General features: G+C 33.9%; 1 protein-coding gene across 1 annotated transcript in view; it reads right to left on the reverse strand.

The window, feature by feature from the left end:
* DPY19L2 (dpy-19 like 2) overlaps window positions 1-25,785 on the reverse strand; it is a 94,499-nt gene that overhangs the window by 22,823 nt on the left and 45,891 nt on the right. Inside the window, exons 10-16 of the mRNA XM_047695486.1 lie at window positions 25,183-25,260; window positions 24,342-24,428; window positions 19,902-19,961; window positions 14,979-15,059; window positions 7,348-7,449; window positions 5,609-5,680; window positions 3,240-3,286 (exon numbers count right to left, since the gene is read on the reverse strand). Of these exons, the coding sequence (XP_047551442.1) occupies window positions 3,240-3,286; window positions 5,609-5,680; window positions 7,348-7,449; window positions 14,979-15,059; window positions 19,902-19,961; window positions 24,342-24,428; window positions 25,183-25,260 (527 nt within the window). The remainder of the gene's footprint in view (window positions 1-3,239; window positions 3,287-5,608; window positions 5,681-7,347; window positions 7,450-14,978; window positions 15,060-19,901; window positions 19,962-24,341; window positions 24,429-25,182; window positions 25,261-25,785) is intronic.

A 25,785-nucleotide genomic window follows, 5' to 3' on the forward strand; every position in this document is an offset into this window, starting at 1 on the left:
TTCAAACCATACCACAAAGTTATAGTAATCAAAACAGTACAGGTACAGGAATAAAAAGACACATAGATCAATGGAACAGAATAGAGAGCCCAACAATAAACCCATGCACATACGGTCAATTTATCTTTGATAAGGGCACAAACACACAATGGGGAAAAGATAGTGTTTTCAATAAATGATGGTTGGAAAACGATATTCACATGCAAAAACATGTAACTAAGCTCCTATCTTACACCACTCACAAAGATTAAGTTGACAGGAGTCTTAGCAATAAATTTTTGAATCTGGCAACCAAAATCACCAGCAACAAAAGGAAAAATAAACAAGTGTGACGACATCACCTAAAAAGTTTCTGCATAGCAAAGGAAAAAAATCAACAAAATGAAAAGGTAACCTATGGAATGGGAGAAAATATTTGCAAACTGTGTATCTGATATGGGGTGAATATCTGGAATACATAAGGAACTCATACAACTCAATGGCAAAAAAATATATGATAATAATCTGATTTTTAAATGGACAAATGACTTGAAAAGACATTTTGGAAAACAGTATGGCGGTTCCTCAAAAAATTAAAAATAGAACTGCCATATAATCCAGCCATCATACTCTTGGGAATATATCCAAAATAATCAAAATCCATACTTTGAAGTGATATCAGCACTTCCATGTTCATTGAAGAATTATTCATGATAGCCAAGATATAGAAATAATGTAAGTTGATGGACAAGCAGATAAAGAATATGTGGGGTGTGTGTGTGTGTGTGTGTGTATATATACACATACATACATACATGCAATGGAGTATTATTCAGTCATAAAAAAAGAAGGAAATCCTGCCAATTGTGATAACATGGATGCACCTGAAGGGCGTTATGCTATGTGAAATAGGCCAAAGGAAAAAAATACTTTATGGTATCATTTACATGTGGAATCTAAAAAAGAGAAAAAAGTCAAACTCAGAAACAGAATAGAATGGTGATTGCTGAGGCTGTGTAATGGGGGCTAACAGGGATGATGTTCATCAAAGGGTACAAACTTTTAGTTATAAGATGAAGAAGTTCTGAGAAACTGATATACAGCATAGTGACTGCAGTTAATAATACCATATTATATAAAGTTTGCTAAGAGTGTGGATCTTAAGCGTTCTCACACACAGAAAGGTAACTGTGAGGTGATGGATGTGTTAGATGTGTTATTAACTTAATTGTGGTAATCATTTCATAATGTACCTATAATCATATGTAAATACATCATATGTATTTGGCAAAAAATGAAAATTATGAAAGAAAATATTTGGAAATAATTTAATGATTTTGATGTGGGTATTTCTAAGTAATAAATTAACCCAGAAAATGTATAGGAGTGACTGTAAAGAAATTTTAAACGTCTATAAAGCAAAAACCATTAATAAATTATAAACTAATATCCTAGAAGAAATGTTATATACATGTAATAGGCAAAAGGTTACTGTCTATAATATAAAATATCCTATACATCAATTTTCAAGTGGTCAAGAAACATAAATATGCCACGCACATTTGAAAGATGTGAAACTTTACTAGGGAAGACTGGTAAAATTAGTTCCTTTTTTTTTAATCTGTCAGAAAGAAAGTCAAATGTTTGATAATACTGGTGTTTACGGAGCTGCAAGGAAATGGACACTTTCAGCATTAGTTTTCAGTATTTATCGAATTATAAATATTTATACATTATGATCTAGCAGTCTTATTTCAATATCCTAAATACTAAAATAAGTATGCAAAGAATACATACAGATATGTTCTTACTCTTAGCACTGGTTGTTATGACAAAAAGATAAATAGAATCTTAATGCCCACTGATGTGGGAGTGGTTAAGTACTTGGTAATCATTCATGATAACAAACAATAAAATGTGGAGACCACTAAAAAGTATGAAGAAGATATAGGCAGACACCCAAGATACACTATTAAGTAAAAATAAAAAGTTACATAATAATACTGATTCTATTTTTTTATAAAAACACTGTTTTTGGAAATGTTTTCTAGAATGATACATACAAAACCATTTACAATCAGCACCAGTGAGGAGTAGATCCAAGGGAGAGAAACACTCCCTCTTTCCTTGAAATATTTCATCTGTATGTCTTACTATATGCATGTATTATTTTGTAATTAAAAAACTCCTCTACATCCCTCCCCCACCACACACACAATCCTGTCACTTCCAGGAATGTAATCACCTTCTTATTTTGAGCTAAATATCTTCTCCCTTTGGTCCCCTTGAGTCTGTCTTCTTCTACACAGCACCCTCTCAAATATTTGAAGACAGCTGTCATGTAATTCTCAATCTTCTATTATTCAATTAAATATCCCAGATGCCATCATGCATTCCTTATGTGAATAGTTCTCAGAGCTCTAAAAACACTCTTTTTACAATGTTAAGGCATATTGCTCTGAGGTCCCTCAGACCAGAGCAAAGTAGAGTAGTCTATTAAACCCTTTGATTTGGATTTTGACAAATAAGATTAAACTATTTCAACCATAAAGTTCTATTAAGCCCTTCTGATAACCATATGAAACTGTTTACTGAAAATATAAGCATGGGGTACAGGACTGATAGAATCTCTCTGTATTATCTTCACAACTATTCCGTAAATCTGAAACTGTCCTAAAAAATAAATTTCATTAATACATCAAATTTAATCATATATCTGCAAGTATAAAATGTAATTTAAGATTTTCCTCATAAGGAGGTTTTCTTCACAATCTCACATGTCCTGTAGCAATGTGTGATTTGAGTTATATTTTTCTCACATAAATTTATGCCCACGAAGTTAGTGACTTCACTTAACCCACCAAAAAAAATGTGATACAGCAAATGGTTTTAATAATAAATGCAGAAAAACTACTTCATGAATATGCAGAGAAACAATTATGTTTTCTCTGAAAGTTAAAAAAACAAGGATTGCTAAAACAAAACTTTAGCTTACTTCTGTTTATGGACTTTATATACTAAAATTAAACTAAATTGATTAAAACTTTGAGTTAATTAAAATAGAAATATCTCCAAAACAAGTCCAAACACATAAAAGAGGTGTCTAAAAATAATATATATTTTTTAAAGAGAACATCTAAGATTAGTTCATGTCTCCTTTCTTAATCAAACTGCTGGTTTAATATACATTCATTTGATATTACAGTAGTTATTTAATAACTGAATACAGTATGATTTAAAAACAATTATGATATAATTACCTTAGATAAGTATTTGCAGATAAGACACACAAAACATCACGATAAGCCTGTGAATAGAATAAATTAAGCTTTTCTAAGGAATTATGTGACATTTAAAATGCTCTGATTTATAAACATAAACACCCTCACTAGAAAGAAGTGTTTTTATTGTTAAAGTGAGTCATCAGGAGCACTTTAATCCCACTTCTGCCTCAGGCAAATATTTTCGTGAAGTTCTAAATTCTTTTATAAAAGAAAAAAAAAGAAAGAAAGAAAAGGGCATTGGGGTAAATCTTTAAGGTCCATTTCAACTCTAAAATTCTAAGCTCTTACACATGGACAGCTCCTTATTAGAGTTTATATTTTACTGGGAGGGAAGTGGGCTGCAAGTGGGGAACTGGTTTCCACCAAGGAGGCACCTTCTTCCATGTACTTTGAGACTATTTTATCTTAACCTTCCAAGCAAAGCAGGACTCTCTCTCTCCTTCCCCCAACTCTCCCTTGCCCCACCCGCCCACCTCCTCCCACCCATGCAGTTTATATTCCTGCTTCAGTAAACTTCTGATTCTTATAAAATTAGCTGTGGCATATCTTCTTCCCTGAACTAGCTCCCCTGGAAATAACAACAGAAGGCCAAAGTGCGCTTACTACAATGTACCACTTGATTGTGAGGGAGGAAGGGAGGAGTGAAGGTGAATGTGTGGGCTTAACTGGGCCAAAGAGTTTTTAGCTGCATCCTAGGCAACTTAAAGGTATAGTAAAAAAAAATTATGGGGAACTTCAAGTTTTACACTGTGCATAATATGTGGATGAATGTTTCAAGTGACACAAGTGAGATTCTGGTCACTTAGGCAAGCAAAAAGCCTATTTAGGGGTTTAATAGAACATATGCACTCATAGGAGTTCAAAATTCAGTAGTTTCACAGAAAAATCATACGATATTTGCTTTCCTTCTTTCTTCCCAGAAGCGATTTCATACAACTGAAAAAGTAAATGAACATCAGAAGTATTCTTGAGGAAAAAAAAATAAGCCACAATAGGACAAATAAAAATGAACGGCTTATATGGAGACAGAAAAATGTTACACTTTAATGGGTACAGGGAAGGGGACATGTCTGTGCACACGTGTGTGTGCATATGCAGCAAATGCACAAAAATGCCTTTTAATGCATATGCATGGTTTGAGCTGTGGTGTGTTTGGGAGCTAGTACTATGTTTATGAGTCGTGGATCTTAATTTTATGAAGTTAGTAATAGTGGATCTAGCTGTCATCTTCTCCCATGTTAGCGATATCCCCACTGAGTAGTTAATTCCTGCATTAGCTCCTCTAAGTGGAGCCTTCAAAGAATAGCACCATTTGTCATGATGAAACAGAAACAGGCTAGTGGAGAGTTAGGTGGAGCCAAAGGGACACGGTGTGTAGTTACCCATTTCTTCTTACTACCCCAATCCTCTTTCCAAGTGGTCTCTAGGGAATTGGGTCAAGGGAGAAACCACAGAGATATAGAGGCAGATGCCTTTCTCACTCAAATTGTTCACATTTTATGTGAAAACACAGGAATGAGAAATGTGGGAGCTGGAACTATAGAGAGAGGAAAAGCAATTTGACTTTAAATAAAGAAAACCAGTTTTAACAGGACCACACCCGGTATAGTAGTAGAGAAATGATATTGCTATCTACTTGAAGGTATAAAATAAATACATACTGACTTAAGACAACCTCTAAACAATATAAAGATGGTTCAAAAATGCTAAAAACTAAGACCCAGTGTTTTTAGCTAGAATTTTAGATACACCACTCCCAGACCAAGAAAATCTGCCAGGGGTATTTTAGAACATTATTTCTTTTATCATAGTAATATTTCTTTTGTTGGTAAAATAAATAGAATACACAATGTTTTAAAGAATTTCTATACAAAATTCTCCTGTGCGTGTCTTAAAATGGATCAAGACTTGCTTGAATGTGCTTTATATTCAGAAGATACTGAACTGTTGTTTTCCTTCCACAGCTCCTTCAACAATTTTAATTCTTCAAACTGTGCGATTATTTGCTTGAAGCCCACCAAGACTGTAAGTTCCAAGACAGGAGAAGACCTGTTTTATTTGTCCCAGTGGACTAACACTGTGAATGTAGTTTATGGTACATAGTGGGTAACTGATTTCTTTTGAAAGAATAAGAATATCCTTTCTGATGAGGCTTTCTAAAAAACTCATATAATAATTTTTAAAAAACCATATAATACTAAATAAAGAGAAAGCTGAATAAGAAATTTTTTAAGGGAGGTATGGATTCCTCCTAAAAATAAAATGGAATTCCCAGTTATTAGCATTAATGCACTATAGTTCTTATCTTGAACCCAAAAGCAAGTGAAAAAATTTTTTAAAAATACCTTTTTAAAGATAAAATAAGTAATCGTCATAACAACTGGAAGCAATAATGTCTTTGTATATCTCAATGGAGTCTGAAATAAAGCAAATTATTCAAAATAGTCATTTATTAAATTTTACAGTAAATGAGTAAAAACCTGTCAAATTGAGTATCACAATGAAATTTTTTTTCTTTCTTTCTTTTTTTTAATATTTATTCATTTGACAGAGAGAGACACAGCATGAGGGGGAACCCAAGTCGGGGGAGTGAGAGAGGGAGAAGCAGGCTTCCCGCTGAACAGGGAGCCTGATGTGATGGGGGGCTTGATCCCAGGACCCTGGGATCATGACCTGAGCCGAAGGCAGCTGCTTAACCACTGAGCCACCCAGGTGCACCTCACAGTGAAATTCCTTAAAGGTAAAAATGTTTTTGTCATTAATGTTATATATATTTATCAACCTTCATCTTCTACTACAAGAATGAAAATTGTAAAAAATTATATAAATGTAGCAAAGATTTTAATAAAAAACATTAAACCAAAAATAAGCTATGTCTATTATTTTTTCCTTTCTTTTGGTTTTATCTTTCTTTTATTTACATAATATTAATTCTTAAATTTTATGCTTACTGATCCCCAGACCCTACATTATCATTTCCTGAGCTGCAAAGTTCCATTATTTTCATTGGTGAAACTAGAACAAACAAGGAAGAAAGCCAGTCTATGTAATAACTGTAAATATGCGTAAGCAATAAAATAACATCAGCAGCTAAATAATTCTCATGACCCATTATTGTGGTCTGAGAGATTTACCATGTCACTGAATTAAGTACTTCTTGAAGGCAGGAACCAAGACATTTTCCTCCTTGTAGTCAGCAAACTGCCCCACAGATAAATAAATAGTACTCATAATAGTTTTTGAGTGAATGTATGACTGGTTGGATAAAAAAGAGAATAATGTATGATTAGTAGTATACCTTTCATGGCAGCATCTTGTTAAAATTTTTTTATAATATTTGGAGTGTTAAGTGAAATAAAACTAAAGTTTCTAAAAATCAAAAGAGAATTTGGATTTGAGCAGGTGACCTAGATTATTAAAAGTAATTGAACTGTATGGGGCACCTGGATGGTTCAGTTAGTTAAACATCTGCCTTTGGCTCTAGTCACGATCCCAGGGTCCTGGGATCAAGCCCATCATGGGCTCTGTGCTCACTGGAAGTCTGGTTCTTCCTCTACCTCTGACCTGCCCCCTATTCAAGCTCTGGCTTTCTCTCGTCTCTCAAATAAATAAATTAAAAACAACCTTTTAAAAAAATACATGAAAAATATATTTATGTTAAATATATTTAAATATATTTATATTAAAGTATTCAAATATATTTAACATAAATATATTAAATAACATAAATATATATTTTATATATTATAGAACATGAAATATATAATATAGAATACAATGTATAGAATATAATATATAGTATAAATATAAATTATTTATATTGAAAATGTATTTAAAAAATGAAAGCAATTGAACTGTGGATCAGAGAGTATGTTCGGCACTCTTCCTGGATTATCTCATTTAATCATCATCAATAACTCTTTAAGATAGAAGTTACTATATGACTAATAAAAGTTATAATAAAAAAATAATAAAGTTGGATGTCTCTGGACAAAAATTGTGAGTTTCAGACTACAAGGAAAATTCAAGAGCAAAAAACTATCATACCTGTAGAAAAGGAAAAAAATTAAAAAAAAATTCATACCGCTTTTTCCATGAAGTCAAATTCAGGAGCACAGGTGTAAATTAAGGTATCAAAATCTGTATACCTTAGGATTCTGGCTGCTATAAGGTCACTCAAGCGAATCTGAGAAGAAAATAAAATAAAATAAAATAAAATAAAATTACCCTAGGAATTATGGTCAATAATAATTGATTTGTTTTATTAGTAAAGTCTACAAAGGAGATAATCCAAGGTCCACAGATGCCCCTCAAAGAAAATTTTTTAAAAAATCCATGAACTATACATTCCTATGCACTGAATTATGAAGAAAACTGAAAATAAAGGGAAATATCACAAGAAATGAAGAACAGAGGTCAGAAAAAATTAAACAGAGATGATAATATAAAGAGTGAGCTAAGACCAATACTCACTGGGCAGAAACCACCATGCAGTTAATCATGAGATTTTATAATCAGCAATTATTAAGAAGGAAACTATCTCACATAACCCTTTCACTACATATCGCAAATCATGATTAAATTTTCTATGTGTTGTATTTTCTCAAAGCCTCATACACTGGTTACAATTTTTGGTGCTTGTTGAATTTTCCAGACATACACTCAAGCCATTAAACATAAGAGCTATTCATCATAAGAACTTCAACTACAAACACTACTTTGATTTAGTTAGTTAATCTCCAAGGCCTTTGAAATAAACATCTCCAACCAAACTAAACGTAGAACTCCTATTTTCTACTGATTATTTATTACCTACTGTCAGTGAGACAATTATTTTTCTACTGCATTCTCAGAAGGCCAAAAAAAAAAAAAAGAAAAGAAAAGAAAGAAAATATCTGGAATGTAAACCTTAATTCAAATTATTCTGCAGGAACAAAAATTATTTTATATCAAATGTAACAATTGTCTGGGTTTTCATTTATTCATGCTTCCCTTAACTATCAGTAGCAAGGATAATTCAGACTTTTCCAATTTGAACTAGGCCTGATGATTGGTAATAATTTAACTAAACCACATTCATTTCAAGTCTCAAAACTGTCACGTACAGGAATTCACTTAAGAGTACCAAGAGTGTGGGTCAAGTGGGGAGGAGTCAAGATGGCGGAGGAGTAGCAGACTGAGATGACATCAGTTTGCAGGAGTTCAGCTAGATAGTTATCAAACCATTCCAAACACCTACAAACCCAACAGGAGATCGAAGAGAAGAAGAGCAGCAATTCTAGAAACAGAAAATTGACCACTTTCGGAAAGATAAAATGACAAGGTGGAAAAATTCACCACAAAAAAAAGAACAAGAGGCAGTACTGAAGGCTAGGGACCTAATCAATATGGACATTGGTAATGCATCAGATCTAGAGTTCAGAATGACGATTTCTCAAGGTGTTAGCTGGGGTCAAAAAAGGCATAGAAGGTATTAGAGAAATCCTGTCTGGAGAAGTAAAAGCCCTTTCTGGAGAAATAAAAGAACTAAAATCTAACCATGCTGAAATCAAAAAAGCTATTAATGAGATGCAATAAAAAATGGAGGCTCTTACTGCTAGGATAAATGAGGCAGAAGAGAGAATTAGTGATAGAGAAGACCAAATGACGGGCAATAAAGAAGCTCAGCAGAAGAGAAACAAACAACTACTGGACCATGAGGGAAGAATTCAAGAGATAAGTGATACCATTAAGATGGAACAATATTAGAATAATTGGGATTCCAGAAGAAGAAGAAAGAGAGAGGGGGGCAGAAGGTATATTGAAGCAAATAATTGTAGAGAATTTCCCTAATATGGCAAAGGGAACAAGCATCAAAATCCAGGACACACAGAGAACTCTCCCCAAAATCAATAAAAAATAGGTCCATACCCCATCATCTAATAGTAAAACTTATAAGTCTTAGTGACAAAGAGAAAATCCTGAAAGCAGTCTGGGACAAGAAGTCTGTAACATACAAGGTTAAAAATATTAGAGTGGCAGCAGACTTATCCACAGAGACCTGGCAGGCCAGAAAGAACTGGCATGATAAATTCAGAGTACTAAATGAGAAAAACATGCAGCCAAGAATACTATATCCAGCTAGGTTATCATTGGAAATAGAAGGAGAGATAAAAAGCTTCCAGGACAAACAAAAACTAAAAGAGTTTGTAAACCCCAAACCAGCTCTACAGGAAATATTGAAAGGGGTCCTCTAAGCAAAGAGAGAGCCTGAAAGTAGAAGACCAGAAAGGAACAGGGACAATATACAGTAACAGTCACCTTATAGGCAATACAATGGCACTAAATTCATATCTTTCAATAGTTACCCTGAATGTGAATGGGCTAAATGCCCCAATCAAAAGACACAGGGTATCAGAATGGATAAAAAAACAAAACCCATCAATATGCTGCCTACAAGAAACTCATTTTAGACCCAAAGACACCTCCAGATTTAAAGTGAGGGGGTGGAAAACAATTTACCATGCTAATGGCCATCCAAAGAAAGCTGGGGTGGCAATCCTTATATCAGCTAAATTAGATTTCTAAGCCAAAGACTATAATAAGAGATGAGGAAGGACACTATATCATACTCAAAGGATCCATCCAACAAGGAGATCTAATAATTTTAAATATCTATGCCCCTAACATGGGAGCAGCCAATTATATAAACCAATTAATAACAAAATCAAAGAAACACATTGAAAATAATACAATAATAGTAGGGGACTTTAACACCCCCCTCAACGAAATGGACAGATCATCCAAGCAAAAGATCAACAAGGAAATAAAGATCTTAAATGACACACTGGACCAGATGTACATCACAGATATATTCAGAACATTCCATCCCAAAGCAACAGAATACACATTCTTCTCTAGTGCACATGGAACGTTCTCCAGAATAGGTCACATCCTGGATCATAAATCAGGTCTCAACCAGTATCAAAAGATTGGGATCATTCCCTGCATATTGTCAGACCACAATGCTTTGAAGCTAGAACTCAGTAACAAGAGGAAACTTGGAATACATGGAGGCTAAAGAGCATCCTACTAAAGAATGAATGGGTCAACCAGGAAATTAAAGAACTGAAAAAATTCATGAAAGCAACTATTCAAAATCCATGTGACACAACAAAGGCAGTCCTGAGAGGAAAATATGTAACAATACAAGCCTTTCTCAAGAAACAAGAAAGGTCTCAAACACACAACCTAACCCAACACCTAACAGAGCTGGAGAGAGAACAGCAAAGAAAGACTAAACCCAGCAAGAGAAGAGAAATAATAAAGATCAGAGCAGAAATCAATGAAATGGAAACCAAAAACAAAACAAAACAAAACAGACAGTGGAACAAATCAATGAAACTAGGAGCTGGTTCTTTGAAAGAATTAATAAGATTGATAAGCCCCTGGCCAGATTTATTAAAAAGAAAAGAGAAAGGACCCAAATAAATAAAATCATGAATGAAAGAGGAGAGATCACAACCAACACCAAATAAAAACAATTATAAGAACATATTATGAGCTACGATATGCCAGCAAATTTGACAATCTGGAAGAAATGGATACAATCTTAGAGACTTATAAACTACCAAAACTGAACCAGGAAGAAATAGAAAACCTGAACAGACCCATAACCAGTAAGGAGATTGAAACAGTCATAAAATTCTCCAACAAACAAGAGCGCAGGGACAGATGGCTTCCCAGGGAATTCTACCAAACATTTAAAGAAGAATTAATACCTATTCTCTTGAAACTGTTCCAAAAAATAGAAATGAAAGGAAAACTTCCAAACTCATTTTATGAGGCCAGCATTACCTTGATCCCAAACCAAAGACCCCATCAAAAAAGAGAATTACAGACCAATATCCTTGATGAACAAAGATGTGAAAATTCTCACCAAAATACTAGCCAATAGGATCCAACAGTATATTAAAAGGATTATCCACCACGACCAACTGGGATTTATTCCTGGGCTGCAAGGTTGGTTCAACATCCACAAATCAATCAGTGTGATACAATACATTAATAAAAGAAAGGACAAGAACCATATGATACTCTCAATAGAAGCTGAAAAAGCATTTGACAAAGTACAGCACCCTTTCTTGATCAAAACTCTTCAAAGTATAAGGACAGAGGGTACTTTTCTCAATATCATCAAAGCCATCTATGAAAAACCCACAGCGAAAATCACTCTCAATGGAGAAAAACTGAGAGCTTTTCCACTCAGGTCAGGAACACAGCAGGGATGTCCACTATCACCACTGCTATTCAACATAGCGGTAGAAGTCCTAGCCTCCGCAATCAGACAAAAAGAAATTAAAGGCATCCAAATCGAGAAAGAAGTCAAACTATCACTCTTTGTAGATGATATAATACTTTATGTGGAAAACCCAAAAGACTCCACTCCAAATCTGTTAGAACTTGTACAGGAATTCAGTATAGTGTCAGGATATAAAATCAATGCACAGAAATCAGTTGCATTTCTATACACTGACAAGACAGAAGAAAGAGAAATTAAGGAGTCGATCCCATTTACAATTGCACCCAAAACTATAAGATACCTAGGAATAAACCTAACCAAAGAGGCAAAGAATCTGTACGAGAAAACTGTAAAGTACTCATGGAAGAAATTGAGAAAGACACAAAGAAATGGAAAAATGTTCCATGCTCCTGGATTGGAAGAACAAATATTGTGAAAATGTCTATGCTACCTAAAGCAATCTACACATTTAATGCAATCCCTATCAAAGTACCATCCACTTTTTTCAAAGAAATGGAACAAATAATCCTAAAATTTATATGGAACCAGAAAAGTCCTCGAATAGCCAGAGGAATGTTGAAAAAGAAAGCCAAAGTTGGTGGCAGCACAATTCCAGACTTCAAGTTCTATTACAAAGCTGTCGTCATCCAAACAGTATTGGACTGGCACAAAAACAGACACATAGATCAATGAAACAGAATAGAGAGCCCAGAAACAGACCCTCAACTTTATGGTTAACTAATCTTTGACAAAGCAGGAAAGAGTATATAGTGGAAAAAAGACAGTCTCTTCAACAAATGGTGTTGGGAAAATTGGACAGCCACATGCAGAAAAATGAAACTGGATCATTTCCTTACACCACACACAAAAATACACTCAAAATGGATGAAGGACCTCAATGTGAGAAGGGAATCCACCAAAATCCTTGAGGAGATCACAGGCAGCAACCTCTTTGACCTCAGCCACAGCAAATTCTTCCTAGAAACATTGCCAAAGGCAAAGGAAGCAAGGGGAAAAATGAACTATTGGGACTTCATCAAGATCAAAAGCTTTTGCACAGCAAAGGAGACAGTCAACAAAACCAAAAGACAACTGACAGAATGGGAGAAGATATTTGCAAATTATATACCAAATAAAGTGCTAGTATCCAAAATCTATAAAGAGCTTTTCAAACTCAACACCCAAAGAACAAATAATCCAATCAGAAATGGGCAGAGAGCATGAACAGACATCTCTGCAAAGAAGACATCCAGATGGCCAATAGACACATGAAAAAGTGATCTACATCACTTGGCATCAGGGAAATACAAATCAAAACCACAATGAGATACCACCTCACACCAGTCAGAATGGCTAAAATTAACAAGTCAGGCAGTGACAGATGCTGGAGAGGATACGGAGAAAGGGGAACCCTCCTACACTGTTGGTGGGAATGCAAGCTGGTACAACCACTCTGGAAAACAGCATGGAGGCTCCTCAAAAAGTTGAAAATAGAGTTACCCTATGACCCAGCAATTGCACTACTGGGTAGTTACCCTAAAGATACAAAAGTAGTGATCCGAAGGGGCACGTGCACCCGAATGTTTATAGCAGCACTGTCCACAATAGCCAAACTATGGAAATAACTTAGATGTCCATCAACAGATGAATGGATAAAGAAGATGTGGTATGTATGTATGTGTGTGTGTGTGTATATATATATATATATATACATATATATAATGGAATACTACACAGTCATCAAAAGAAATGAAATCTTGCCATTTGCAATGATGCGGATGGACCTATAGGGTATTATGCTGAGCAAAATAAGTCAGTCAGAGAAAGACAATTATCAGATGATCTCCTTGATATGAGGAATTTGAGAGGCAAAGTTGGGGGGGGTTGGCGGATAGGGAGGGAAAAATGAGACAAGATGGGATCGGGAGGGAGACAAACCATAAGAGACTCCTAATCTCACAAAACAAGCCGAGGGTTGCTGGTGGGGAGGGGAGTATGGAAAGGGTGGTTGGGTTATGGACACTGGGGAGGCTATGTGCTATGGTGAGTGTTGTGAAGTGTGTAAGCATGATGATTCATAGACCTGTACCCCTGGGGCTAATACATTATATGTTAATTTAAAAAAAAATCTATAGAAAAAAAAAAAGAGAAAGAGTACCAAGAATGTGTGTGTATGTGTGTGGGGGTGTGAGTGTGTGTGTAAGATTTGTAATCAGTTGGGTGACAATGTGGAGCAAGGCAGAAAAGAAAACCAGAGACCAAATCAACATAAATAAATAACTTAGGAGGCTTTAGTAAAGTTTACCATAAAATGTACAGCCCCTACAGTTTAAAAAGTTAGGAACAGAAAGGGAAAGAAAAAAGGAAAATGTGTCAGGCCTACCAGAGAACAGCAGCAACAAAAAAAAAAACCTAATGAATCATCATGCAGAGATAGCAATAAATGATGAATAAATCCTTACATTTTGAAATTTTATTTACCCCAACATGCAAGTAAGCTCAGTTCTCTTGGAGAGTGATAGCACTTTACCATTCAGTGAGTAAGTAACATAATCTCTGGTTAAAGGTGAAGAAACTTCAGCATTACACAGGTTCCTAACTGGATAGTACTGGATGAAGTGCATTCCAGAGTAGGTTACTGTATGATACACTCATGTACACTCATATCCAAACAGTAAGTGTCAAGAATAAAAAGTAAATTCCTGCACTGTTTTCTGTTCACCTGAACCAATTAGCTAAGTAGGGGCTTTGGTTTGACAAAGGCTATTCTGTAAGACACTGGCTTTAAAACACACACCACACATCAAGGATGAGTCCATATATTTTCCAGAAGCTGAAAAGATAAAGAATTTTTAACATTTCCCATTTTCCTTTTATATTACTAGAAAACTTTTAAAATATCAAGTCACATCTTAATTTTAGTCTGTAATTATACACCTATAAAACGACATTGAGATTATGAGAGTTTTATATTTCAAAGTGGAGTACAGACTTCTCATATGTTAACATTTCCAATAAATGTACAATTTATTATTTTAAACAAATGATTTTTTAAAAAAGATTTTAAAGTAATTTACACACCCAACATGGGCCTTGAACCCACCTTCCCAACAAGAGTTGTGCACTCTACTGAGTGAGCGAGCCAGATGCCCCATTTGTATTTTAACTGAAATACAAACACATAACTACTTAAGATATTATTAATATTTTTCCTGGATAGCTAAGTCAGCATTTACTGATAGTTTTTTCTTAGTGGGTTGAAAAGATCATTGAACTGCACGGTTTTATTACTGACTCAGCCAATAAATACCCCTAGGTCTTTGAGGAAGGCACTTAATCTCTATAAAATAAATAGGTAAAAATAGATGGTTTCAAAGTTTTCATCTATCTACATATTTGCAGGAATTTTTAAGCTTTAACTAGAAAGTACTTACATGATCTGAAACACCTAAGATTTTAGATGTCAGAAATTTCAAAATAATTGTTCCACACAACCAAGCACAACCTTGAATCAGCTAGAAAATAAAATTATAAAAAAAATTAAAAATGACCCAGTTAAAAAATTTAATTATATCAACAAATGTTACAGGAAAATTTTAATCATGTAAAGAATATTAATGATGAGGTCTAAAAAAAGATAGAAAATTCTGTTTACAAAGGCAAAGAACTAGAAGAGATGACACTGTTATAAAATATGTAACAACCCTAGGGTTCTACAAATTCTAAAGGAATATTTTTAAAGTTGTTTCTTTTCAATTTCTGTGAAAAAAGGAGCTATATGCATGTTTCCAAATATTATTTCCTAACTGAAAGTTCTTTTTTCAAAAAATAGGATTAAATTATAAAAAATTCTTCTATCAGTCTTTTAGAAATATATCCCTCTTCAAGAAAGGAAAATTTGAAAACTTAAGCTTTTATTTTAAAGAGAGAAATAGAAACAAACCTACGTGGGGTTCTGTTAATTTTTTATTTGTTTTTTTGGTTATCCTTGATTAGAAAAGAGCACAAGTATGGACTTCTAGATAACCTGAGGAAAATTATAGTGGCCTAAATCCTAATCTTTCCACACTTATCCAACAAGTAGAACAATGCAACCACAAATATTAAAAACAGGTAACAGTACAACTTCATATTACCTGTAAATAGAAAGAAACACCATATATAGCAAAGTTGAAACTCAAGTCCTGATCTAAGCCTTTGTAGAGAATGAGGGCTCTCAAAACCATATGTAAGAGGAAAGAGGGAAATGAGGGGGTCCCAAACTGAGCTGAAATAACTTTAGAAAAAAAAAGTCCACTTTATGTGTAAGAAGACTGGAGAATGGGCTATAGAGCAGGGACTTCAAGTGTTCAGTATAAAAATACTGATCCCAGAAAGGCATTACTTCTGGAGAGAGAGGAAGGGGAAAGAAAAAGAGAGAAACCCTCCAGGATAGTGTGTGGAAAAGGAAATAAGCAAGAAGGGAGAATTAATTATCCAGAAAAATAAATGAGGATCAAACAAAAGACAATCACTACTGTCACTAAAAGATGAATGAAGTTATTGTTAATTGATAAAAAACACATTTTGTTACATTAACAAAAAAGGCTGCACCTAGATTAGAAAACATCTGCTCTAACCACAAAATAATAAGGTGAAAGAGGTCTACAATAGCTATAATATAACTTCTATAAGAAGTTAAAAAAAAATGAGTCAAGCATATCAGTTTATGATCTTTGCTCCAATAAATTAAAATCTCACAAAGCAGAAAAAAATCTACAATGCAGAATTAAATGTTGAGTTACCTAAGCTCAAATAAGCATTCAGAGAGGTTTAAAAAAAAAAAAAAAAAAAAAACAAGAACAAAAAATTTGAAAACTAAGGACAGAAATGGACACCCCCCCCAAAATTGAGAATACTTAACTAAATATAGAAAATAAATGGAAGAAGAGGAGAAAACGGGGCACCTGTGTGGCTCAGTGGGTTAAAGCCTCTGCTTTCAGCTCAGGTCATGATCCCAGGGTCCGGGGATTGAGCCCCGCATGGGGCTCTCTGCTCAGCAGGGAGCCTGCTTCCTCCTCTCTCTCTGCCTGCCTCTCTGCCTAGTTGTGATCTCTGTCTGTCATATAAATAAATAAAATCTTTAAAAAATAAAAGAAGAGGAGAAAACCATGGAAAAATGAAGACAATCTCAAGGTAATAAAGGAGAAGAGATTCAAATAAAAATTCAAAAAGAGCACTGAGGACAGAAACCCCAGGGAATAAAAATGAGATTAAAGAAGGTAGTAAAAGAATCAGAGACAGTGGCAGAAACAGAGGACAGGCAATGTATTTACAATAAGAGTACCTGAAAAAGAAAAGCTACAATCCAAGAAAACTTCTTAGACATAAAAGACCTGAATTTACATTTAGAAAGGACCCACCATGTACTGACGAAATTGATCAGTATGGTAAACTACCTCAAGGTATTGCCTAGTAAAATTTAAAAATGAAAATTCCTTAACACTTCTAGTCACAAAGTCCACATAACTTAGAAGGGCAAGAGAATTTGGTCTGCATCATATATGATTAAAAAAACATAAAAGCACATCAACGGTGTAGAAGCGTTTTCAAGACACTCGAGAAAGTAGAAACCAGGAACTTTATATCTAACACAACAATCATTCACGTATAAAGATTATAGAAAACTAGTTTCAAGCATGCAATAACTGAGGAAATAACCTTCCTGATTATATAAAGAAAGTTAAAAATTAAAGAATACCATGGAATGAAATATGGAGAGAAATAGTAAATACAATAAAAATATACATAACATTTATGACATTAATAAAAATCTTTAAATTCTCACAAAGCAAGACCCTCCCTGTGCCTTACAAAGAGGTACAGAAACAGATTCAAAGAGGTGACAAAGACAAGAGCGACCAAAGCAAATAAGGAATCATAGTTTATAATCCTGTCATCACTAAATTCACACCAATAAGCATTAGATATAAAACATATCTTGACATTAAAAGACACTTCATGAAGAGAATGTGTACGAACATTTATCCACTGAAAAACAGTCTTTATAAAGCAGAAGTTACTAGACATACAAGGAGAAATAGAAACACACTAATACCTAAAGATTTAAATTTACTTTTTCAATACAAGATAGGTCATGGGCAAATAATACATAAAGCTGTAACAGAACAAATTTTCTTAGTTTTCTTTCATCTGAGAATGTCTTCTATTTCCCCTACACTCTTAAAAGACACTTTCACTGGATGTGTAATTTGTGGATCACAATTCTTTCAGCATTTGACAAACATTATGCCATCTCCTTCTGGCTCCATAGTTTCAGATGAGGTTACCGTAATCCAAATCTGTTTTGCCTGATAGGTAACACATTGTTTCTCTCTGCCTAAATTTAAGATTCGTCTTTAATTTTCATAAATTTAATTATGATGTGCCTTTGCGTGGATTTTGTTGGGTTTATCCTACTTGGGATTCAAGTTTCTTGACTCTGTAGATTTAGGTCTTTTATCAAATTTGGAATTCAAGTTTCTTGACTCTGTAGATTTAGGTCTTTTATCAAATTTGGAAAGTCTTCAGCCTTTACTTATTCAAGATCTTTTCAGTCCCACTCTCTTTTACCTCTCCTTGTGGAATTTCAATGATATGAATATTTAGATGTATGTGTGTATATGCATCTGTCTATCTATCAGCAAGGACAGAGCGGTAGCAATGAGGATACTCAGCACTCAGATCTTTGGTTTCTAAATACCATACAGAGTAAGATACACAGTATAATTTTTATTCCACAGGCATGAAAGAATTACTTGGGACTAACAAAGATTTGGGGGAGGAGGTTGCAAAAAAAAGTGTCAGTTCACAAAACTTCTTTGCTTTACCTTTCTGTCTTTTATGAAAAAAAAAAAGGCATAAAAATCCACAATATCCTTTGTATTGTCTAGATGACTGACGTGATTTGTTTCTTTTTTTTTAAGATTTTATTTATTTATTTGACAGAGAGAAGGATCACAAGTAGGCAGAGAGGCAGGCAGAGAGAGCGAGGGGGAAGCAGGCTCCCCTCTGAGCAGAGAGCCCCGATGCAGGGCTCGATCCCAGGACCCTCGGACCATGACCCAAGCCGAAGGCGGAGGCTTAACCCACTTAGCCACTTAGGTGCCCCTTGTTTCTTCCTTTTGCAAAAGACTGACAATATCAATTATGTTGACTTCAAAATATAAAGGTAAGCTGAACATTAATTATATCTCAACTTTTTTCTCCTTAGATTTGTTCCTATGAAATTCTTGAGTTGAAAGCATAAGTTTTTTACTCTTTCCAGTCTAAACTGTAAATACTTAAGACAATAAATTTTCTTCTTAGTACAGCTTTGACACAATTCCCTAAATGTCTTTGTACACTGTTCTATTTGTTGTCATTTTTCAATAGTTTGCAATGGAAATTTTTACTTTCTTTTGAGTTCAGTTATTAAATGAGATCTTTGAATGTTCCATTGATTTCCTGGTTTAATCTTTTAAAATCATTAATTTTTCTGAAGTAAAAATCATCTAATAATTCAACTGCACAAATATCCCCACATTTTCATCATTAGGGATGGGAGAAAGCCTCCAGCAGTAACTGGCAACTGTCCATTTTGTTCTTTTGCATTCTGATTAGGAATCTACCTGATCTTACCATAACTTCTCCAGTTTTACCTTATTAATATATCATATGTAATCACATAAATCTTTAATATAGGTTTTATTTTTTAATACATATACATCTACATTAAAGACCAAGAGTAAAAAAGGAATGTCATCTGTCCAATATTACAAGAATTAGTAATTGCAATGCCTACCTGATAATATACTTATTTTATTTGGGAACAAGACACACAAATATAGAGGTAACATGGGCCATCCATTTGCATATTTAGGAAGAAGTCAAAGAGATTAGGTAGTAGCTGAGTTGAGATAAGAAGGGGCTGGGAAACTGTAGGGAAAATAGTATAAGGACAAAAATAATAGTCTAAAGTATGAAGCAGAAGAATAGACAGATGACAGATGCAGAGGAAAAAGAAAAGGGAAAGTAGGTTCAGGACTACAGACTGAGTTATTTTGAAGAGAAGGTTAGTAAATCTAAAGAGAGAAACTCAAAATTTAGAAAGCAAGGCAGTAAGGGTATAGCAAGATGAAAGTAAAGAGAGGTGTGAGCATAGTGCTGAAATAAATGAACTCATTTCTTGATAATGACTTGTAGATGTTGCTATGAGCTATTTCTCTCCCTATGTGAGAAGGTATTGACCATAAGTCATTCAATTTTTAAGTTATATTGTCTATATTCAGTCTATAGAAATAGAGTTTGAAGAAATGGTTGAAACTATTGACTCTTACCCAAAAGTTGAGTTCAGACACTCCCAATCTTTGAATTTTATTTCTCTTTAGAATTATCACCTAAAATGCACATGATATAAAATGAAACAATTAAATAAAATTGACATTTTATATGAATGATACATTTCAAAAAGTATACAGTGACCCACTTCCATCTTGGCTATCACCACCCATTTACCTTCTTAATTGTTGATTTTTCAAAATTTGGACCTGGAAAATTTCCTTGTAGTGACAGCTAAATGCTTTGTGTGCCAAAAAGTTGCTTTTAGGGTCAAGTTAATTCCTCACTGAGTTACCTGAGATGTCTTGTGCAAGCCAATCCTCTCAGGGTATAGATGGTATGTGGGAGGTGTTTCCATGCAAAATTAGTGGTCTAAGTTAACATAAAAACCTTTCCTCTCTGAATTCCTAAATAAAATATTTTAAAATGCTTAAAATATGCCTAAGTGAACGTGTCAGAAAGAAAACGAATTTTCCAGGTGCCAGAGAAAAGCAGATGACTTTAAAAAACTGAAACAATTAGGAGAGAATATAGGGTAGTCTTAAAGGAGGACAGCAGAATAAAGTTTTCACTATGGACTTGCACCAAAAGTAGAAAAGGGCTTGGGACTATGGAAGGTAAGAATGTGGACTTAAGACAGGCATTAGCTGGGGCCCTCAAAAACTATACTCTCAGTCCATCTGAGGTGCTATCAACTAAATGTTTATGTTCTACACCAAACATATGTGTTGAAACTCTAATCCTCAATGTGACATATGGGAAGGGGAAACCTTTGGGAGGTAATTAGACCATGTGGGTGGAGCCCTCATGAAGGGGACTAGTGCTATTATAAGAAGAAATATGGGAGAGATGTCTCTCCACTATGTAAGGATATGGTGAAGGTATCTGTCTGCAAATCAAGAAAAGGGCCCTCACCAAGAACCAAATTGACTGGCACCCTGATCATGGACTTCCATGAAAAATATGAAAAATAAATTTCTGTGTAAGTTATCCAGTCTGTAATATTTTTACTACAGCAGCCCAAACTGACAGACACTCAATTAGTAGGAGTACTCCTCCTACCATTGCTACAAGGTGATACAGTAGTTGTTTATTCTCAAGTTTGGGAAGGAAAAAAAAAAAAAACTTCCTATAAGAAACTGAAATCTTAGGCCTGTGTATTATATAGATTTTGAGTGGAATTTTGCATCATCTAGTTAGTTCAAGGTGAGCCAGGATTCCTGAACTTCCAACAACAGGAAAATATAAATGTACCAGATTATACACTGTAACACTGTAAATACAAAATGTAGGCACAACCTATATGCCCAAACATCGAAGAGTAGTTGAATTATCTATGGAACATCCACAGTGCAGTACTATGAAACTATAAAAGGAATGAAGAAGAGCTCTGTGAAATTATATAGAATGATATCCAGGATAGATTGTTACATATCCACAACAGGCTGATAAACCAAAGTGCAGAATATAGTATGCTACTTTTCATGTAAATAAGAGGAGATATAATTTTTAAAATATGTAATATTTATTAGTGCAAAAAAAGAAAAAAAAACAACTAAATGGGCAAACCAGAAAACCAATGAGATATCTTACAAGAAAGGTACAACCAAGGTGAAAAGAGAGGTGGAGAAAATGGGGTAAGAAGAAATGGGAGGGAGTGACATTTTCTGAATATAGCTTTTTGTATATTTCTTATTCTTATAAATGTAATATTTTACCCTCAAAATAAATTATTAAAATCAATCAGGATGGAATTTCTGCTTCTGATCAAGTTGATATAACAAGAATTACACATACTCTCCCATCTGAAATAACTAAACCCAAACAAAATAGATTATAAAAGAGTACTAGATGCTAACAAATTGGATTACATAGAAGAGATACATTCCTAGAAGTATACAATCTACCAAGACAGAATCATAAAGAAACAGAAACTCTGAGCACCTATAACTAGTAAGGTGATTGAATAAAAACAAAAACAAAACAAAAAACTCCCAACAAAGAGAAGACCAAGACCAGACGGCTTCGCTTGTGAACTCTACCAGACATTTAAGGAAAATTAGTGTCAACCCTTCTTGAACTGTTCCAAAAAACTTAGTAGGAGAGAACATTTCCAAACATGTTTCATGAGGCCAGCATGACCCTGATACCAAAGCCAGACAAGGACACTACAAAAAAAATTAACCTACAGACTAATATCCCTGGTGAACATAAATCCAAAAATTCTTAACAAAATACAAGCAAACCAGATTTAACAGCACACATTAAAAGGATCATATACCATGATTAAGTGAGATTTATCTTGCAAGTAGGACGGTTCAACATATGCAAATCAATTAACCTAACATGCTACAATACCAGAATGAGGAATTTTTTTTTTAAAGATTTTGTATATTTATTTGACAGACAGAGATCACAAGTAGCCAGAGAGGCAGGCAGAGAGAGAGAGGAAGAGAAGCAGGCTCCCTGCTGAGCAGAGAGCCCGATGTGGGGCTCGATCCCAGGTCCCTGAGCCAAAGGCAGAGGCTTTAACCCACTGAGCCACCCAGGTGCCCCCAAAATGAGAGATTAAAATCACAAGATCATCTCAATAGATGCAGGAAAACATTTGATGAAATTCAACATCCTATCACGATAAAAACTCTCAACAAACTAGGAATAGAAGGAAATTACCTTAACATAACAAGAGTCATATTTGAAAATCCCACAGCTAACATCATACTACATGGTGAAAAACTATAAGCTTTTACTCTGAAGAAAAAGGCAAGGATGCCAACTTTAATGATTTTTATTCAGTATAGTACTGGAAGTCCTAGCTACAGCAATAAAGCAAGAAAAAGAAATAAAAGGCATTAAAAGTGTAAAGGAAGATGTAAAATTATCTCTCTCTGCAGATGATGTGATCTTCTATGAAGAAAACACTAAATATACACACACACTGTTAGAAATAACTTTTAAAAAGTAGCAGGATACAAAATCAACATACAAAAATATGTTGCATTTCTACACACTAACAACACTCTGAAAAGGAAATTAAAAAACACTCCCACTTACAATAGCTTGAAAAAGAATAAAATATTAAGAATAAACTTAGCTAAAGGTGTGAAAGACTTAATACACTAAACTACAAAACATCGCTGAAAGAAACTAAAGACACAAATGGAAAGACAGTATTTGTCTTTCTCTCTTATTTCATACAGCTTGGTGGCACGTTTGTCAAATAACAGTTGATTTATCAGTAGTTATTAGTAATAGTACTAAGTATACAAATCTTTTGTTTCATGTAGTTTCCTAGATGTGTGCTACATTTCAAAATAAAGTGTTTTCATAAAAAGAGGTAGATGATTCCAAGTTCTCTACTTTGTAAGGATAACAAAGCTTGATAAAATGTTGAAAATGTTTTTGAGGAAAAAGAAAAAGGAGGGATTACTTGGTATGAGGCCAAAGAAAAAAAAGGCTTGGGGAGCAAATTGTTAAAATATAGGGATGATCTCAAGAGTCAGTCAATGCACCATATTTGAAAAAGTGCCGTATTTTGGTATCACTGTGGTTCTTATAATTTCTGATCATTGTGGAAAGAGAATATGTCAGAAACATTCTAGTGGAGGAAAACACTCCATGTTCTGTTTCATGAATATTAGAAGTGTGACTATAAAGCAATGAAACAATTTTACTGAACCACCATTCCAAATACATATTCAAATGAGTGTTATCCCATGGAAGTAAGCCACATGAGTTACTTTATAAACTATATATAAAGTATTGTTAGACTATATATATATATATATATATATATATATATAATTCTAATCACGTTGCCATTGCTCAAAACAGTTTGAAACTCCTTTTTCCAAACTGCCTTCAGAGATAATTTAGTTATGGTCAAGAAAATCAGTCTAGTTACTGTCACACCATATTCTGATCAAGATCTAGATTACCCAAGATCTAATCACCTACCTTGTTCACAAGGTTTTGGTCATTTCCAAAATTAAATCCACCCTTGAAAGATGAAGATTTGCCGCCAATGAAGATATTCAAAAGGATGTGCCATAGTCTGTGAAAGCATTTCAGAGGAGTTCCAAAAATGTTTTGGGAAATGGTAAACGTCATTGCAGTAACTATATAGTGTACTGAAGTGATGTAGAAGGAAATAACTAATTTTTATTATAAATTATGGCATAGTTTTAAAGTAAGTCTTTTTACCTTAAGATTTAAAAAAAAATACTTACCTAGACATTACTTTAAAGAGATAAACTTAATATTGTATTCATTTTTCAAGAATGAGAGAGAGAAAAAGCATTATTTGGGAAAAAGTTTTTCATGTGAGTAAATAATAATCAAGGAAAGGTACTATTTATTCTCCTAAACTTACATTACATGAGTAAACCTACTATATGACGGTTAAAAAAAAAATCTTCATGAGCTTAGCAAACACTTACCAATGTCATTAACAAAGATGAAGAATAATAAGAAGATAAATACATTGGATTTCCAAACATCAATACAAAACAAAGGAGAACTGAAACCTGCCAATTGAAGAAAGGAAATATCTGTTTTATTGTTATCAGATATACATAATGCATACTTTGTCTACAGGCATAGTCATTTCTAATACAAACTTCATATGCATAAATAAGATTAACAAAGTCCAGCCAAATGATAATAGAATTTCAATACATGGGTAGGTTCTAAGTTTTTCAATACCATAAATTATATACAGAATTTAATCTTATTTCTCTGATACTTGATATAAAGAAAACAGAAAAAAAGCACTAGTGCTTCTATTGATTCAATAATGGAGTGATATAATAAGAAAGACTTAGTCATAAGTATTAATTTTCTGATATTATTTTTGTTGGACTACTTGAGGATTTCCATCACTAACAAAGCTTTGTTTTATTTTCTTATCTAAAATATATGTATGTGTTTAGAAACTGAGATTTTAAAAAGTGCAAAAACAAAATTTACAGTGTCATGTTAATGCAAAGTGCCAAAAGTCTCAGGTCTTGGGGAGAAAAAGCAATTTCTAATGTAGTGACAATAATAAATAAAACATTAACATTTTAAAAAGTTTCACCAGAACATAAAACATCTGAATGTTATAGATCTGAATATGATAGGTATAGATATATAATAATGTAATCTATCCTTCTGGATAATATCAATACCATGTATATTAATTAAATACTACTTGCAAAGAGGTACCCCATAAAATAGTAATGTTTCATAAATCCTGAAATCTTATTTTAATATTTGACATTTGAATATTAAAAATGTTACCATGTTCATATAAATGATCTTCTGAAATTTGTTTGGCTCAATGTATCCCACAACATACATGGGAAATAATGAAGCTATCTGAAATAAAAATATTAAAAAAGCAAACATGAAAAAAAGTAAAAAACAAACACTTCACTGTTCATAAGTAAATATAAGAGTTGCATTTATTTCCAATAATGATAGTCAAAATAATTTGAACCAACCTTATCATTAAGAACTAGAAAAGCTAGGGAAAAAAATATTCCAAAACCTGTATGAAATCCACAGATTACTAACAAAGCAAAAAAGAATTAGGAAGTTAAAACCAGAGAAGAGATGAAAATATACAGTGATGAGCATGATATTTTAAGTTGCTTTTATCCCAGAAGTATCTGCCAATTCCCACAGAAGCAGTCTAATAGAGGCAGTTGAGAGATTTCAATGGACTCAGTACTCAGGACACACCAAGAATGTGATCTCAGCTAAGTCCCAAGCTTTGGTTTGGGCTGTTGTATGAGCCAGGGAGAACGAGAAATTAAACAGCCTTCAGACAGACTAAAGCCCTCCTTTGAATTAGCTCATTCTCTCACTGCATGTGATGATTCAAGATTGCTAGTGCCTTTA

This window comes from Lutra lutra, chromosome 11 (assembly GCF_902655055.1).
Source record: "Lutra lutra chromosome 11, mLutLut1.2, whole genome shotgun sequence".
NCBI lineage: Eukaryota > Metazoa > Chordata > Mammalia > Carnivora > Mustelidae > Lutra > Lutra lutra.